Source organism: Callorhinus ursinus, unplaced genomic scaffold (assembly GCF_003265705.2).
Source record: "Callorhinus ursinus isolate GAN/ISIS: 27379988/994484 unplaced genomic scaffold, GSC_fseal_2.0 scaffold17, whole genome shotgun sequence".
NCBI lineage: Eukaryota > Metazoa > Chordata > Mammalia > Carnivora > Otariidae > Callorhinus > Callorhinus ursinus.
In genome coordinates this window covers 21,666,706-21,682,546 of record NW_027397079.1, presented here as the reverse complement: position 1 = coordinate 21,682,546, position 15,841 = coordinate 21,666,706, and the positions used below count along the sequence as shown (strand labels likewise).

General features: G+C 37.7%; 1 protein-coding gene across 1 annotated transcript; it reads right to left on the bottom strand.

Moving 5' to 3' along the window:
* Positions 1-281: 281 nt before the first annotated feature.
* On the bottom strand, positions 282-7,660 carry FGF20 (fibroblast growth factor 20). Its single transcript, XM_025885887.1, has 3 exons — positions 7,375-7,660; positions 1,891-1,994; positions 282-527 (listed from the first exon to the last, which is right to left on the bottom strand). Exons 1-3 carry the CDS (start codon positions 7,658-7,660, stop codon positions 282-284), a joined length of 636 nt encoding a protein of 211 aa, XP_025741672.1.
* Positions 7,661-15,841: the final 8,181 nt, after the last annotated feature.

The window sequence follows — 15,841 nt, the reverse complement described above, 5'->3', positions numbered from 1 at the left end:
CCCATTATCCACAGTTCAACAGATTTTCAGCTTCACTCTACCAGTAAGGACTAAACCAGTGTACCTAAGGGAACTTAATCCACTCAGAAAGAGAGGTCTTGATCTACTTCAAGTCAAAATACGGGGTTTTTGTTTGTTCTCAATATTCTTTCCAAATTCAGCCACCCAGTAGAAAATCCCATAACGTTCCGAGAAGAGTCCTGGGTTATTATTTTACAATGAGAACTCTGACCAGAAAGAATGGTCGTAGTTTGGCTCTTCAATGAAGACACTATCATGCTTCAACTGTACATCAGTATGTCCTTGTACAATTCAGGAACTCTCTCTGGATCCACTGGTCTAGGCAGGAAATGTGTAAATTTCTGATGTCTTTTGGACCTGGCACCATCTCTTGGAGTTCCATCTTTGTTAAGTGCCACAAAATACCTACGGCCAGTGTCTCCATGTTTATATATGTTGGATGAATAGGTATTATACCAGTTCTCTTCAAATTGTTCCCTAAAGATGCATTCAGAAGTCAATTTCTCCTGAAAGAGAGAAGGTAACTATCATTTAAAAAAATACTTTTGCGAGAATTTCCTTAGAAAAGTCTCATCTCATATTTTTATTGCTTTGCTTATAACAACATCCTTGTCAAAGAAGGGAAAAGGTTGAATTGTTTTTGCTCATATTTTGTTTTAGTTCTTACGTTATCTGGAATTCTTTCTTCCAGGCAACTAAACTTCCTAGTAGTTTAGTTTGAAGAACTTTAAATTAAATGTCAGTTCTCAATTTTATTGTCAAATACTTAATAAATATCCAGAACTCTCCCATGTTTCATTTTATCTCCCTCCTACCACCATCCCCACCTAACAGGCCTGTATTTATCTTGTTCCATTGTTAGATGCCCAAGTCCTACATAGCAAGTCTCTACTATCATTCTGAAACATTTCAAGATTTTGCTAACATCCAAATTCCTAATTCAAAACCATCATTCCAAATCATATATCTTCCCTAAATGTATTTATTAGTTGTCTGACAATACATTTCCCATCATTAACTTTCATCTAGAGATTACCATTAGGTAAATGCAGTAAAGGCCTAATGATTTCTTGCCTTTTTAAGATGAACTGTATCTTATCCTAAGGGGTAGACCACAGTTGCTTTTTGAATCATGGCTCTTTAATTATCCAGATATGGTCAACCAGATATGTGGTTGTCATTTTCTGTTGTTGTCTACAATATCCTAGGACTTCATTCACTCATTTCCTATATATGAAGGTCAGCAACATATATACTTAGCTATGGAAGATGATCATGGGTAGAGAAAATTCACATTAAATAAATGTAAAGGTGAAAAGAATTTAACATGGCAAGAAGAAAATGTCATTTTTCTGTGTCACTGGTAGGAATGATCAAAATATGGAGGGAAGTAGAAAGACCCAGGATAATGGGCAGGCAGACTAGCAAGCTGAAAGCAGTACATGTTTGGGGCTTAAAAACTGAAATTGAGGGCTCCTGGGTGGCTCAGTCGGTTAAGCCCCCAACTCTTGATTTCAGCTCAGGTCATGATCTCAGGATCGTGAGGTGTCAGGGTCACACTGGGCGTGGAATCTGCTTAAGACTCTTTCTTTCCCACTCCTTCTGGCCCTCCCCCACACCCCTCTTGTGCGCGTGTGCTCGCTCTAAAAAAAAAAAAAAAAAAAAAAAAAAAAAAAAAAAAAAAACTGCCATTGAGTTACTATACAACTGCCCAAACACATAGAAATTAATCAGGATACAGATATTTAATTCCTACATATCTGTATTTCATATATTTCTTCTGACATGTATTATTGGTAGATTTTTTTTTACTGGCAAAATAGATAGTCATAATTTTAAGAATTACAATAATGTTTTTTAAATACGTACTGAGCCATAGAGTTCTCCTTTGTCATTCATTCCAAGGTAAAGACCACTGTCCACACCTCTAATACTGACCAGTCCCACTGCCACACTGATGAATTCCAGGATACCTACATTTATAAACAAAATAATAACAAATAATGACATATTTATTAATGAACATGTGACCACTGAAAATCTTCTAAATAGTAGACCAATATTGCTAAATATAATAATGTAGGCAGGAGTCCTTTATAAGCTGAAAAGTGCTTTCCAATCATCTTATTATGATGATCTTCCCATTTTACAGATAAAAAAAAAACTAAAAAGAAAAGTTGTCCAACATGGTGTAATGTTAAAGGTATAAAACCTTAAACCAGACTGACTTGCATAACTTACTGTAAAATTTACAGTAACTTAAAATGTCATAGTAACTTACTGGCCAGTCTGTCCACACAAGTCATTTATCTTCTTTGGAGTTCAGTTTCCTCATGTACAAAATGAGCAAAATGCCTCTTTCCAAGAGAGTGATAAGGACTGATGCATAGGCATTTAACAAATGGAAGCTATTATTATCATAAATTAGTACATAACAGAGGTGTTCTTAGTTCTCCATGATTCCATTAGTTAATTATATATGTTCTATTAATTGTTTTGTTTTGGTTTTGCTATGAATCAAGCCCATCTTTTTCTCCCAGCAGCCAGTATACCTTATATGGGTACATTAGTGTTTTATAGTTTATAAATTTTGGTTTTTATATTTTTTATCTGGTCCTCAAAAAACAACTCCCTAAGACAGGTATGGAAGCTATTATTATCCCGATTTTTACACATAAAGAAACTGAGGCTCAAAAAGATTTATTGACTTGCCTAAGAATATGACTTTTGGAGTTAGTAGAACTGACACTTGAACTCTTCTGAGCCCTAATCCAGTGTTTCTTCTTCAGGACAATCCATTGATTTCAAAAATTTATAGATTACACAGTACGTGTAATAAGAACCTGTCCCATGGTTCTTGAAAATAAATATGATAGTTCAAAGAAGTAAAAGGACTTTATAATTCATTAAATATGATAGCCAAATACCAAGATTTTAGCATGCAAGTAGATTCTACTATCAATAGCTTTCTAAAATTATTTTTGTTTATCAATAGATAAACTAGTATCAAACACTCTCTACTTAATACACTAATACACCGTAGTGAAAGAAATAATGCTCCCCTTTGCATCACTTTTTTTCTCTGCACACACTAACCTTTGGAATAATTTCTTTGTCTTGTTCTTTAGACTCTTTGCTGAAAAAATGTATAGACATACTTTCTATGCTGGAAACTGCCTTTAACAGCTTTCTACCTTCACCCCTTTACTCCTCCTTAAGCTCTACAAACAGTATAAATGTGCACCATTTAGCCTGATTCTTGTTCTTAAGTCATATCTTGATTTATTGTATAAGTTCCTATTTGGACATGTGATGTTCCCAAGGCCAACGGAAAGTCCAAAATCTGGCTACCCCTTATATGGCGGGTTCTATTCTTTCCAGAGCCTAATTCATTCTTCGGCAGAAACAGATTCTTAAGCTCTAAACATAGATTCCCAAGAGCTCAAATTAGCTCTTTCAAACTATTAGTAGATCATGTAGAACACTAGAGCTATCAAGGATCTTCTAGCAAGAATACACTACCAAATAGACTATACGTGGCTTCAAAGAGTCAGTGCCTTTAATTGAGAGCCAAAGGCAGAGAGAAGAGAAGATACAGCAGGAAGACACAAACTCCATAGGGTAGCCATTGTAATGATGAACATAGAGGTGGGGAGTAAATGAAAATTAAACATATGGTCAAGCTCATTAGTGAGTGATTCCCATTAGAAACAAAAATATAGACCGAAAACATGGTCAGTAGAGGAAGATATATTAATAGAATTTCATCCAGAATATACTCACAAATGTATAATTACTTGAAGTTGTAGTAAATGTTAAATTTAAATGGAAAAGTGTACTATGGCTCACATGTAACTTAATTCTCTTTAAATATCTGATTTACATTAAGATGCTCGTCTTTCAAAAAACAGAAACTGATTAAATGATTAGGATATATAATAGAGCCAATTTTCAAGTACAATAAAATATAAGTTTCAAAAAAAATGTTTCCTTTCCATATAAATTGATCATATAACAGGTCTTATAAAATATCCATTTTTTCTTGCAAAACTAAATGGTAAACCACCTATACTTTACTTCTCATTTTAAAATAATGCTGCTATCTTGTAAAAAATATGTAGTTGTAGAAATCACATATATTCTTAGAACAATTGTATTCATGGTTTCAACTTAATTAAACAACATCTAAAACTTCATCCATAACTAGGCATTAATAATTTTGCAATGGCTCACAGAGATTGATGGGGAAAAGGTTATGTGTTTTTTTATGTTCCTCTTAAAGATTTTAGCCACACTTTTAAATTCTGATCCTTTTTCTCCTCAAGGAAATAGTATACCACATAGTAATTTGTAATCACTTGATTCTTAAATGGGATTTGACAAGTCTTTCTTATTTATAATATGAGGTGGCAACTAAGCTAATTCCTTAACAAAGAGTAGACATGAAAAACTTTCCTTAAGAGGTAATCACAGATTTTAGATAGATTTTCTAATGCCCAGTGTCCCATAAAAAGACTTGGAGGTACTTTGTCTTTCTGGTATCATTTTCAAAGCCAGCCTTTTTAAGAATCATAATAAACAGGTGAGTCAACCCACAGTGCAACCACATCAGACAAATCTATGGAGAATAGGGGAGAATAAAGGAAAAGCCTTTAAAGGAATATGTTTGATCTCAGGTTCAACATTTTTTTTGAGTAATGATTCCATGTTTACATATTAGGTAAAGTCTTCCTACTGTTCTACTGTGCAGGAAAACTCTATTATAAATGTAGAGCGAAATCAGATAGGAAATTATCTTAACCTCACTGGGACCTTTTTGTTTAGTTTCTATTGATGTGGTTTTCAAATTTTAAATACAGGATTTTGAATTTTCCATGTAATCATTCATGGGCAAATTAGTATAAACTATCAAACATGTAACTTACTTTAACATCACAAATAATCATTCTCAAGCATTTTCAAAATTCTCACTTTGATGACACATAAATGAGTTTAAAAGAAAAATGGCAAAATAATTTCATAATGAATAAATGAATTGCTAGGAAAAGAAGGCAAATATAGAGAGAAGCATATGATGTTATACATGCTGAACATAAACTTTCTTCCTAGTAATTATGATGTCTTAGCGATCCAAGACCACTAGGATGCACTGTAATGCATGGTAGAGGCTGTTCAAACCTCCTTTAGGCTCAGAACTAATAGGGTCCTTTTCTCTTTGTGTAACAGTAGATATTTTGTTTTGATATGTAGCCTCCCACCACAGAGTGACTTAAACCATCACAAAATCGGCTCAAGTCATATTTTTGCAATTACCAAATAATTATGCAAAATTTTAGCAAAAAAAATGTTCTAGAAGATAGTAATTCTGATATACAGCATTTGTTTCTTAAGGAAATGATTTAAATACCAGGTTAATGAATGTTATCAAGTCTACAAATATTTGTAATCTCTTCCCATAGATTTATATCTCTTCCTATAGTCTTATAAAGAGACACAATCTGAAAGAAGCAACTCGTGTCATGGGGGAAATACAGGTGAATCTCAAGTGTCTTAAAGGTGTCCAAGGCTATACTATGTATCACAAGGTGGTGGGGGGAGGCGGGTAGGAAGGGAGTCTGAGTACTACTTCAGCTTAAATTCTACCTGCTCTACTTATAGGCCTTACCACATTTGTGTTCATTTCTAAATCTTTCTAGTAGCTGAAGGATCTTTTTCTAGAGTGAATGGAATGCAATAATTCTTAAAAGCAAGAAAACTCAGCCACCTGGTGTCAGCAAAGTTCTTTAGAATCAGAATCTCAGCCTCCTCAATTTAGAAACCACTTTCTAAAAGTGACCCCAAGGTTGGCCACTAGGTCATGACACTCTTGACTCATAGTCAATGGGAATTTGGAAGAGATCAGCGGAAGCTGCAAACATATGGGTTTTAAAAAGTTAATTTTCTAAGCCTTTAAGTGCTACCAAATGTCCACCACATGCTCATTTCTACATCTAGAGTTACAAATGCCCCTCAAACCGAGATTTACACTTCTCCAAAGTTTTAATGAGGACTGCAAGTCAAAAAAGGAATGAGACTCTAAGGACAAGATAAGAGAAAACCATTCAGAAATGAGATTCAAAGAATCCCTCGGTGCCAAGGAAGAGAAAGGAAGACAGATGTTGGGCCCTTTCACGTTGCTGCCGACGAGTAAATGGTATCTTTTAAAAAATACAATAAATCTCTCCAGTGATGTCCCAAGTTTGATGATCAAAAATCCTTTGAGAAGGCTACCAGGTTAAGTCTAATATAATGAAAACTCCCACAATGGGGGGAAAGATCCTGAGATGTTGGAACCTGAAAGCATCTTTAAATCATCACCTAATTTAACCCCATCATTGTACAGAAAAGAAGAATTAAGGCTCAGACTGTTGAAGGCACCTGGTGGTTACACAGCGCGTTAGGCAGTAATTAACAGTAGAGACCGTATGATTTCCCAATCTAGTGTCACAAGGATCATTCGCTTGTTTCTTTCTTTTAACTCCTTCTGCTCCCAGGCATTGCTGGAGGTATTCTGAAACACGTCTCTGTGTTCCCACCCATATCCTATTTCGCTTCCCCATTTCCTCTTACAGACGGTCAGTACTAAGATCTCTGCTGTCGCGTTTCACAATTTCTAAAGAGCTTGGCTGAACGACTGGGCATGCTCAGTAGCCGGGTAGCCTTCCCTCCCCCCACCCCCTCTTTTTTCCCCCTTTTCTCGCCCAAATAGAACTTAAAGAGCTCAAAGAATTGTAGCCAGGTGAGCCTTCCGGTAGCGACGGTGCTCCCTGAAAGTTAATCTGTTACCTCTTCAGGGGTGAACATTTACGTGAATGCCCCCATCCTATACGAGAGCGACCCTCTGAACAGGCCATGAATACATGATTAACTGCATAGCTGTGGGGCAAGGCTTAAAGAAGAGGAAGGCTTCCGATATTAATTTTTGTTAAGTTAATGGTACTGGAGGAAACGTGAGAGGAAGTAGGAGAAAATAATACAAGGATTTAAAAAACAAAACGAAAACTGCCTGCGAGGTAAGAAGTGCAAGAAAGATGTGGTTCCGAGTCCAGGTCTTGTCCCAGGCAGCAGAAAAGGGCAGGGCCGCAAGGTGCGTGCGGAGCACCCACCCTTTCTCCTCCCGCCCCCAGCGTCTGGAGCTGCAGGCCAGCTAAAGACTGCCTCGGGAAGGCAGCAGGAGAGGTCCTCCCAGTCCCTGCGCTGGCCCGCCCTTCAGTCCCAGCCCGCACCTCGAACCGGATGGGTTCCGGGAGCTCCCTCTGCACGGGGTGGAGAAGAGGAGCCAGGGGTCTGGGGTGCTGGGGTGCCGGTACGTACCGAAGAGGCTGTGGTCCTGCCGGGTGCCCTGCACGCTGCCGTCGGGCAAGATCTGCAGGTGGAAGCCCGTGCGGCAGTAGAGCTGCCGGCGGCGCAGGATGCCGTGCAGGTGCGCCAGCTCCGCAGCCCCAGGCCCGCCGCGGGCGCCACGCTCCACGGCGCCCCGGCGCTCGCCCAGCAGAGGCGGCCGCTCCCCGGCAGGAGGCAGCAGGAAGTGCGAGCCCACCTGCTGGCCCAAGCCCTCCAGGCCGCCGAGGAAGCCCCCGACTTCGGCTAAGGGAGCCATGGAGGGGCCAGAAGGAGAGGCGGAGGATCCGGGAAACAAAAGACCCCAGTCAAAAGTGTAGCGGGGATGGGGAAGTGAATGGAGAAAAAATATAGCAAAACAGGCGCAAAAAGACCCGGTTACTCCTGTGAGGTCGCTGAATGGACTTTGCACTGAGATAGCAGGGGAGTTTTCACTGTCTTGGAGCGATCTTCTCTCCTTGGGTAGGTGGGAGCCGGCTGCTGGCTTTGCAGGAACATCTATACGCTGCCGCTGCCAATACCAGGCTGGGCTGGGGCTGGGGCTGGGGGCTGAGGCTCCAACTCCGCAAACTGATCAGATCAGAGTCCTGTGTACATACACAGCGAGTATATATGCGGGTCCTCTTGACATATGCTAATCAAGTCCTTTCATGCGCACTGGGGAGGTTCTGTTTGAAATCTTAAACCGGCCTCCTCTCAACACGTTTTTGCTCTTCGGAAGTGACCAAAAGGGGCCCTTGACGGTTCTCTATCCATGCTGTCGCAAAAATCATTCCCACACTTAGCCAAAGCTAGCCAGCAACTTCGGGGAGGCGCAGCTAAGGCCCCTCTTTGGGGGTTGTCTTTGGGACAACCGTGATGCTGTTCAGCTACTGCTGTGCAGCCACCTTTGATGTGAGCTCCTTTGCAGTGACAGATCGCTGCTAAAAAGGAGTCCAGCTTGGCAGGTATATAGAAGAAGGGGAAGGGGGGGCTGGAACTGAGAAGGCGGGAGGAGGGGTGGAGGAGGGGACGGTTAGAAGGAGGAAAAAGGGAGAAAGGGAGAATTGGACTCCTTGGGAGCTGCTGGGAGCCTGCAGTGGACAGGTGCAAAGAAAGGTAAAAGAGAGAGAGAAGGAAAAAGGGCGTTACCTGAGGCTTAGACCTGCCCAGACACACATGAAAGGAAAATCAAAGCTTTGACAGTTTAACTCACTAATTTTAAAACACTAATAAAATGTACAAGCATTACTCTTTTTCTTTTATCATGTAGATGGGGGATTTTCTTTACATAATCAAGGTTAGGTTAGGAACACATACACCCCCCACTCCCCAGGTTCTCTTTAATGTTTATCTTTACTCAGATAGCACATGATATAACCAAGATTGCCTTATATCTACATGGAAGTTTTAAATTGTGTGTTAAGGTCATGGATTTTTCATCAACATAATATAATAATATAATCATGAATCTCAGGATTAAGGGTAAACCCAAATAGGTTGAAAAGAGATGGTTTACATTCTTACACTTGACACAAATAGAAAATGACTATCTGTAATAGTGTCATAAATGATGAGTGGCCTCTGGCTCCCTTATCCAATCTAAGAGCATTTCCCTGTTCTTTTTAGGTTAGGCATTTTCTTTAAGGTCAGTTTTTTGTTTTGTTTTGTTTTGGGTTGGTTCACATTTCGATTATAAAAAAAAATGAGTAAATGGTGTTAATTCTTGATGTGTTTTTGAGACAGGAAAATTTCATGGTAAAAATGTAAGTGTGTCTGTGCATATTTGTAAAATAAAAAGTCACTAAAGAGAGGGAAGTGGATACTTGTCCATATAAACCTTAAAACTTTGGTTTTGTACCACTAGTCAATTCAAATCTTCCCATTAAAATTTTTCAGTGGCAGAAGAGTTGAGAAGCTTTTGGCAGATTTACGCTCCCCCTGAGCAAAAAGTTTTAGGGAATCCCTAAAGTTTAGCTTTTCAGTCTGGTAGTTTAGTTTTGCAGTCTTGTTTCATGGTCTGTCCAGCAAAAGCCTGAACCTGGGAGCACAAATGGGTGTGATTGCTTTATTTTATTTGCTCTGAAGTGTTTTTGTTTTGTTTTGTTTTGTTTTTGCTAATTAATTGGCAGGTGCTTTAAAGTAGGTAAAGTTACATCTTTTCATCACTACAGCCCTAAGTAGTTACCCTTGCAACCAAGTTATAAAAGAGTCCTTAAGGCGAGTGATTTACTGTCGATAGATATGAAATAAAACAAAAACACTAGCTAAAAACAATAAACAGATAAATCACTTTAGAAAAATATATTCTAAGTCTGTTTTAAAGGTTGCACCAGGTAAATGTCATATCATTTCACCTTTTAGATAACAGCGGTCTGCCTTATGGTAGGACCCCCAAATCCGCCATAAGCAAGATTTCAAAGCACATCTGTGTAAACATTATCACATCAGTGTAAAACATCAACCAATGAGCTTTTACTTTGAACCAAATCTTCTTAATTGCAGTGTTAAATCAAAGAAAGTTAGATCAAAGTTGTGTGAATCTCATAGCGAGATGACTAAAGTATCCAGCGCATGCATTGATTACTTCTACAGAAGAGATACTTAAAGGTTTTAGAACTAAGATCAGGTACCTTTTAATGAGGTTTGTTTCAAGGTCTAAGTTCTGTACAACATATAATACTGTTAATTATTCCACAGTGGATATCTAGCATTGTCACCTGCTCCTTGAGTTCTTAGCTCAGTCTATGAACTACTTCCCCACATGAACACTTTAAGTCCTGCTGTATGATCTATAGCTCTCAGAATGTTTAAGTCTCTTGTATTACTTATAGATAGAAATATCAGGAAATTTTACACATGGCCACCAAAGCCCAACTACTCTAATAATAGAACTACCTTCTCTTTCTACAGCTTTAGCATTTTCAAGTGCATTACCTTATTTGATCACCACATGACCTTATGAGATAAGCACATCCCACTTTATAAAGAAAAAATAAATTGTCCTGGATTCTAGTTCAGGGTTTGGTCCGGAGTCCTATATCCCAGAGCAATTTCCTTAAACTCTCCAAATGCCTCTGTTTCAACTTTTGTAAAAGAAGTGCAATATAGCTCCTTGCCTCACTCACTATGCCTGGGGTTGCTGTGGGACTTAAATGTGAAAATACACAGGAAAGTGGTTTTAAAACTATAAAGTTTTCTGTGCATATAAGATGCTAGACTTTTCAGTTGTTGGGAAAATTTTTGCTTCATAATTTAGCAAGTATAATTTGTTTGAAATACAAAATAAATCTTTTTTTCCCCAAACCGAACCTTTAATGTGTAAGTTTTGAATGGTGCTTAATGCCATTTTATAAAGGGCCAGAATAGAAACAAAAAGATAAGGATTTCTTTTGTTTGCACTAGTCACGTGACAGGAAAAGATAACACTAAAGATTTTTTTTTTGCACATGCTATGATGATATCATGGGAAGTTAAATAATTTTGAAGAGTGTTTTACAAGAGTGCATTATTCAACTTTTAAGTATACACTGCAATCTAATCAACTTCGCCTATACTTCCTAGAGACCACACTTGCCTTGCTGTTATACAAATATGTGGTACAATTTCTGCTTCCACAAAATGTAGTTACAGTTTTCCAGACCATATAATTCCTAGATGGCTTTTCAGCAAGCATATTGTCATGAGGTTTTCTTTTTAACACATGAAAAAGAGGCCAATGCTTTTCGATACTTCTACATGAGTTTAGCTTGAGAAAAAGAAAAAGAGCTGATTTAAAAGTCACAACTTAATAAAATATAAGTACCCTCAATATTTAAGTATAAATATTTATATATTTAATATATATTAAATGAAATACAAGTACATTTATATACCTCAATAAAATATAAGTACATTTGCCTAACATTATTTATTATTTGTCATTACAAAATATTGGCAAATCGTAAATTTCCATACATAGGGAACTAAATGAATAAATAATGGTACATTCATACAGTGGAGCATCGTCCAGCTGGGGGAATAAAAGAATGATAAGGATCTTTATGAGCTAACATGAAGTATTTCCAGAAGATATTATTGATGAAGGAAAGCTTTAGCACACTTTACATATAGTGTGCTACCTTTTCTTCAAGAAAGAAGACAAAAAGAAACTTCTACATGTATATGCCTTTTTTTTTTCAAAAATAAACATAGGATAGATAAACCAGAAACTAATGAAATTTGTTATCTGGTTAATTAATTATCTGGGATAGATGTGAATGGAGTAGAAGAAATAAGGGAGTGACAATTTTTTGAGAACAACTTTTCATAGAGTTTTGGCTTTTGGAGCAATATCAATGTTTTCGATCTTTTTTAGGTGAAAGAAAATAGAAAAGAATGGGGGGTGGGGCAGGGAATAAAACCAGCAACAAAAGACCTAAGTGAATTCAAGTGAATCACATAACCACACAGAAGGGAGTAATAATAATTTTAAAAAAATAGTAATTTTCAAATACAATTCTTTGACTATATAACCAAGGTCTAAAGACCAAAAGAAAAATACATGAACAAATATCAAATTTCAGTTACTAAGATTGTTTTTCTCAGTAGTGGAGGTTAGATGGATATATTGTAAGATTGAACAAATGAGTAAATATACTGATGATAATGAGGGCTGGGTGTTCCGCCGTTAGAGAATGGAGATACGGATATGAAGGTTAGACAAGACTAGAATGAATCCTGAAGTGTCGACTTGGAATTACAGTTACCAGTATTAGCATATGGTGCAAGCGTGCGTATGTGCAGATGCTTCTACGTCCACTCTGATCACTAACGCGGCCTAGATGCAAAGATATACTAGAAGCAAATGAGCACACTTACTGTCTAGATCTTAGTTTCTTGATTTAATCTCCCACTAAAATGACCCATGGAAAATGTCTGATTCCAGGACTGGGGTATCTTTCTTTTTTTTCTTAGACTATTTTTTTTAGAGCAGTTGGAGGTTCACAGCAAATAAGAGCAAGGCACAAAGATTTCACATCCTCCACCAGAGTGGTACGTTTATTATAATTGATGAACCTATAGTGACACATCATTGTCAACTAATGTTCATAGTTTGCAGGGTTCACATTTGGTGTGTTGGACATTCTATGGGCTTAGGCAAATGTATATAATGACGTGTATCCATCATTATAGTATCATACGGAGTAGTTCGAGGGCCCAAAAAATCTTCTGGGCCCTAGAAGGGCCACTTACTCATCCTTACGCCATCCCAACTCCTGGCACCACTGATCTTTTTACTGTCTCCATAATTTTGCCTTTTCCAGAATGTCATGTAATTTGGATCATATAGTATGTAGCATTTTCAGATTGCCTTCCTTCACTTAGTAATATACATTTAAGATTCCTCCATGTCTTTTTTTATGACTTTATAGCTCATTACCCTTTAACACTGAATAATATTTCATTGTCTGGATATACCACAGTTTATTTATCCATTCACCTACTGAAGGTTATCTTAGTTGCTTCCAAGTTTTGGCAATTATGAAGAAAGCTTCTATATACATCTGTAGGCATGTTTTTATATGAACATGAGTTTTCAACTCCTTTGGGTAATATCAAGAAGTGTGGTTTCTGGATTGTATGCTAGACTATGTTTAGTTTTGCAAGCATATGCCAAATTGGGGGCACCTGGATGGCTCAGTTCGTTAAGCATCTGCCTTTAGCTCAGGTCATGATCCCAGGGTCCTGGGATCAAGCCCCACGTCAGGCTCCCTGCTCAGCGGGAAGCCTGCTTCTCCTTCTCCCACTCCCCCTGCTTGTGTTCCCTCTCTCGCTGTGTCTCTCTCTGTCAAATAAATAAATAAAATCTTTAAAAATAAATAAATAAAAATAAAAATAGAAATAACCTGGGTGGCTCAGTTGGTTAAGCGACTGCCTTCGGCTCAGGTCATGATCCTGGAGTCCCTGGATCGAGTCCCGCATCGGGCTCCCTTCTCGGCAGGGAGTCTGCTTCTCCCTCTGACCCTCCCCCCATCTCGTGTGCTTTCTCTCTCTCTCATTCTCTCTCTCTCAAATAAATAAATAAAATCTTAAAAAAATAGAAATAACAGTATCTAATACTAAAGATTGTGTTGTTACTAAATATGACGATATATATAAAGTGCATAGTAGAAGACCAGCTTCACAATGGGTGCTCAATAAATAGTCCCTGACAGCATTATTATTTTAAAAATCCATAGTGGGGCGCCTGGGTGGCTCAGTCGGTTAAGCGGCTGCCTTCAGCTCAGGCCAGGATCGAGTCCCATGTCAGGTTCCTTGCTCAACAGGGAGCCTGCTTCTCCCTCTGCTACCGCTCCAGCTTGTGCTCTCTCTCTCTGAAAAATAAACAAATAAAATCTTTAAAAAAAGAAAAAGAAAATGCCAAATTGCCTTCCAAAGTAGCTGTACAATTTTGTACTCCCACTAGCACTGAATGAGGGCTCCTATTTCTACACATTCTCACCAGCATTAAGTGTTGTCAGAGTTTTGAATTTTGGCTATTCCCATAGGTATGTAATAATATCTAGTTGTTTTAATTTGTGATTCCCTAATGACATATGATGTGGAGCATCTTTTTATATGCTTATTTGCCATCTGTGAGGTACCTATGAAAGACTTTGGAACATTTTTTAATCTGGCTTTTGTTTTCTTCTTGTTGAATTTTAAGAGTTCTTTATGTATTTTGGATAATAGTCCTTTATCAGATGTGTCTTCTGCAAAATTTTCTCCCAGTCTGTGGCTAGTCTTCTCATTCTCTCAACATTATCCCTCACAGAGCAGAAGGTTTTAAATTTAATGAATTTCCACTTATCAAGTATATCTGTCATGAATTGCACCCTTGGTGGTATATCCAGAACGTCATCATCATATCCGAGGTGCTCTAGGTTTCCTCCTATGTTATATTCTAAGAGTTTTATAGTTTTTATCTCACACTTAGGTCTGTTACCTATTTCAAATTAGTTTTTGTGACGATTTTAAGGTCTCTGTCTAGATTTATTATATATATATGTATATATATAAAATATGGATATATATATGGATATGTGCATGTGGATATCCTGTTGCTCCAGCACCATTTTTTTATTTTTATTTTTTTCAAAGATTTTATTTATTTATTAGGGAGAGAGAGAGAGAAAGCACAAGCAGGGGGAGTGGCAGGCAGAGGGAGAAGCAGGCTCCTCGCTGAGCAGGACGTCCGATGTGGGACTTGATCCCAGGACCCTGGGATCATGACCTGAGGCTGAAGGCAGACGCTTAACCTACTGAGCCACCCAGGCGTCCCAGCTCCAGTACCATTGATTGAAATGACTGTCTTTATTCCATTGTAGTGCCTTTGCTCTTTTTTCAAAGATCAGCTGACTGTATTTATATGAGTCTATTTCTGGGTTCTCTATTCTATTCCATTGACCTATTTGTTTATTCTTTCATCAATACCACACTGTCATGACTACCATAGCTTTATAGTAAGTCTTGACTTCAAGTATTGTCAGTCTTCCAACTTTGTTTTTCTCCTTCAATATTGTGTTAGCTATTCTGGATCTTTTTCTTCCACATATAGACTTTAGAATCAATTTGTCAATACCCATCCAATAACTTGCTGAGATTTCAATTGACATTGTATTGAATCTATAGATCAAGTTGAGAAGAACTGACATCTTAACAACATTAAGTCTCATATTCATGAACATGGGTGATCTTTCCACTTATTTTGTTCTTTTTTGTCACTTCTTTCATGAGAGTGTTGTAGTTTTCTGCATTTAGATCTTGTACATATTTTGTTATATTTATACCTTTTCATTTTTATGAGCTAATATAAATGCCACTGTGTTTTTTGTTTGAAATTCAACTTGTTCATTGCTGATATATATAGGAAAGCAATTGACTTTTGTAGTTAACCTTTTATCTTACAACTTCATTATAATTGTTCATTAGTTCCAGGACTTTTTGTTGTTGTAATTGATTCTTTTGGATTTTCTATATAGATGATCATGTCACCTGCTCAGCAGAGAGCCTGCTTCTCCCTCAGCATCTCCCCCTTGCTTGTGCTCGCTTTCTCTCTCTCTCTCTGTCTCTGTCAAATAAATAAATAAAATTTTTTAAAAAATAATGGGACAAACCAATGTCATGTGCCTCTTAATACCTTAGGAAGAAGACAATGTCACTCATTTGGTATTCCTGTCAAAAATGCACAATTTAATCATGAGGAAACATCAGCTAAGCCCCAAGTGAGGGACATTCTGTAAAGCAACTGGCCTACATGTTTCCAAAATGTCAAAATCAAGAAACACAAAGAAAGGTAGGTTGAGGAAGTCCTCCAGAGTAAAGGAAACTAAAGAGACATGATAACTAAATGTGTTGTATGATCCTGGCATGGAGTGTGAACCAGAGAAAAATACAACCATAATTGACATTATTGAAAGAACTGGCAAAATTTTAATAT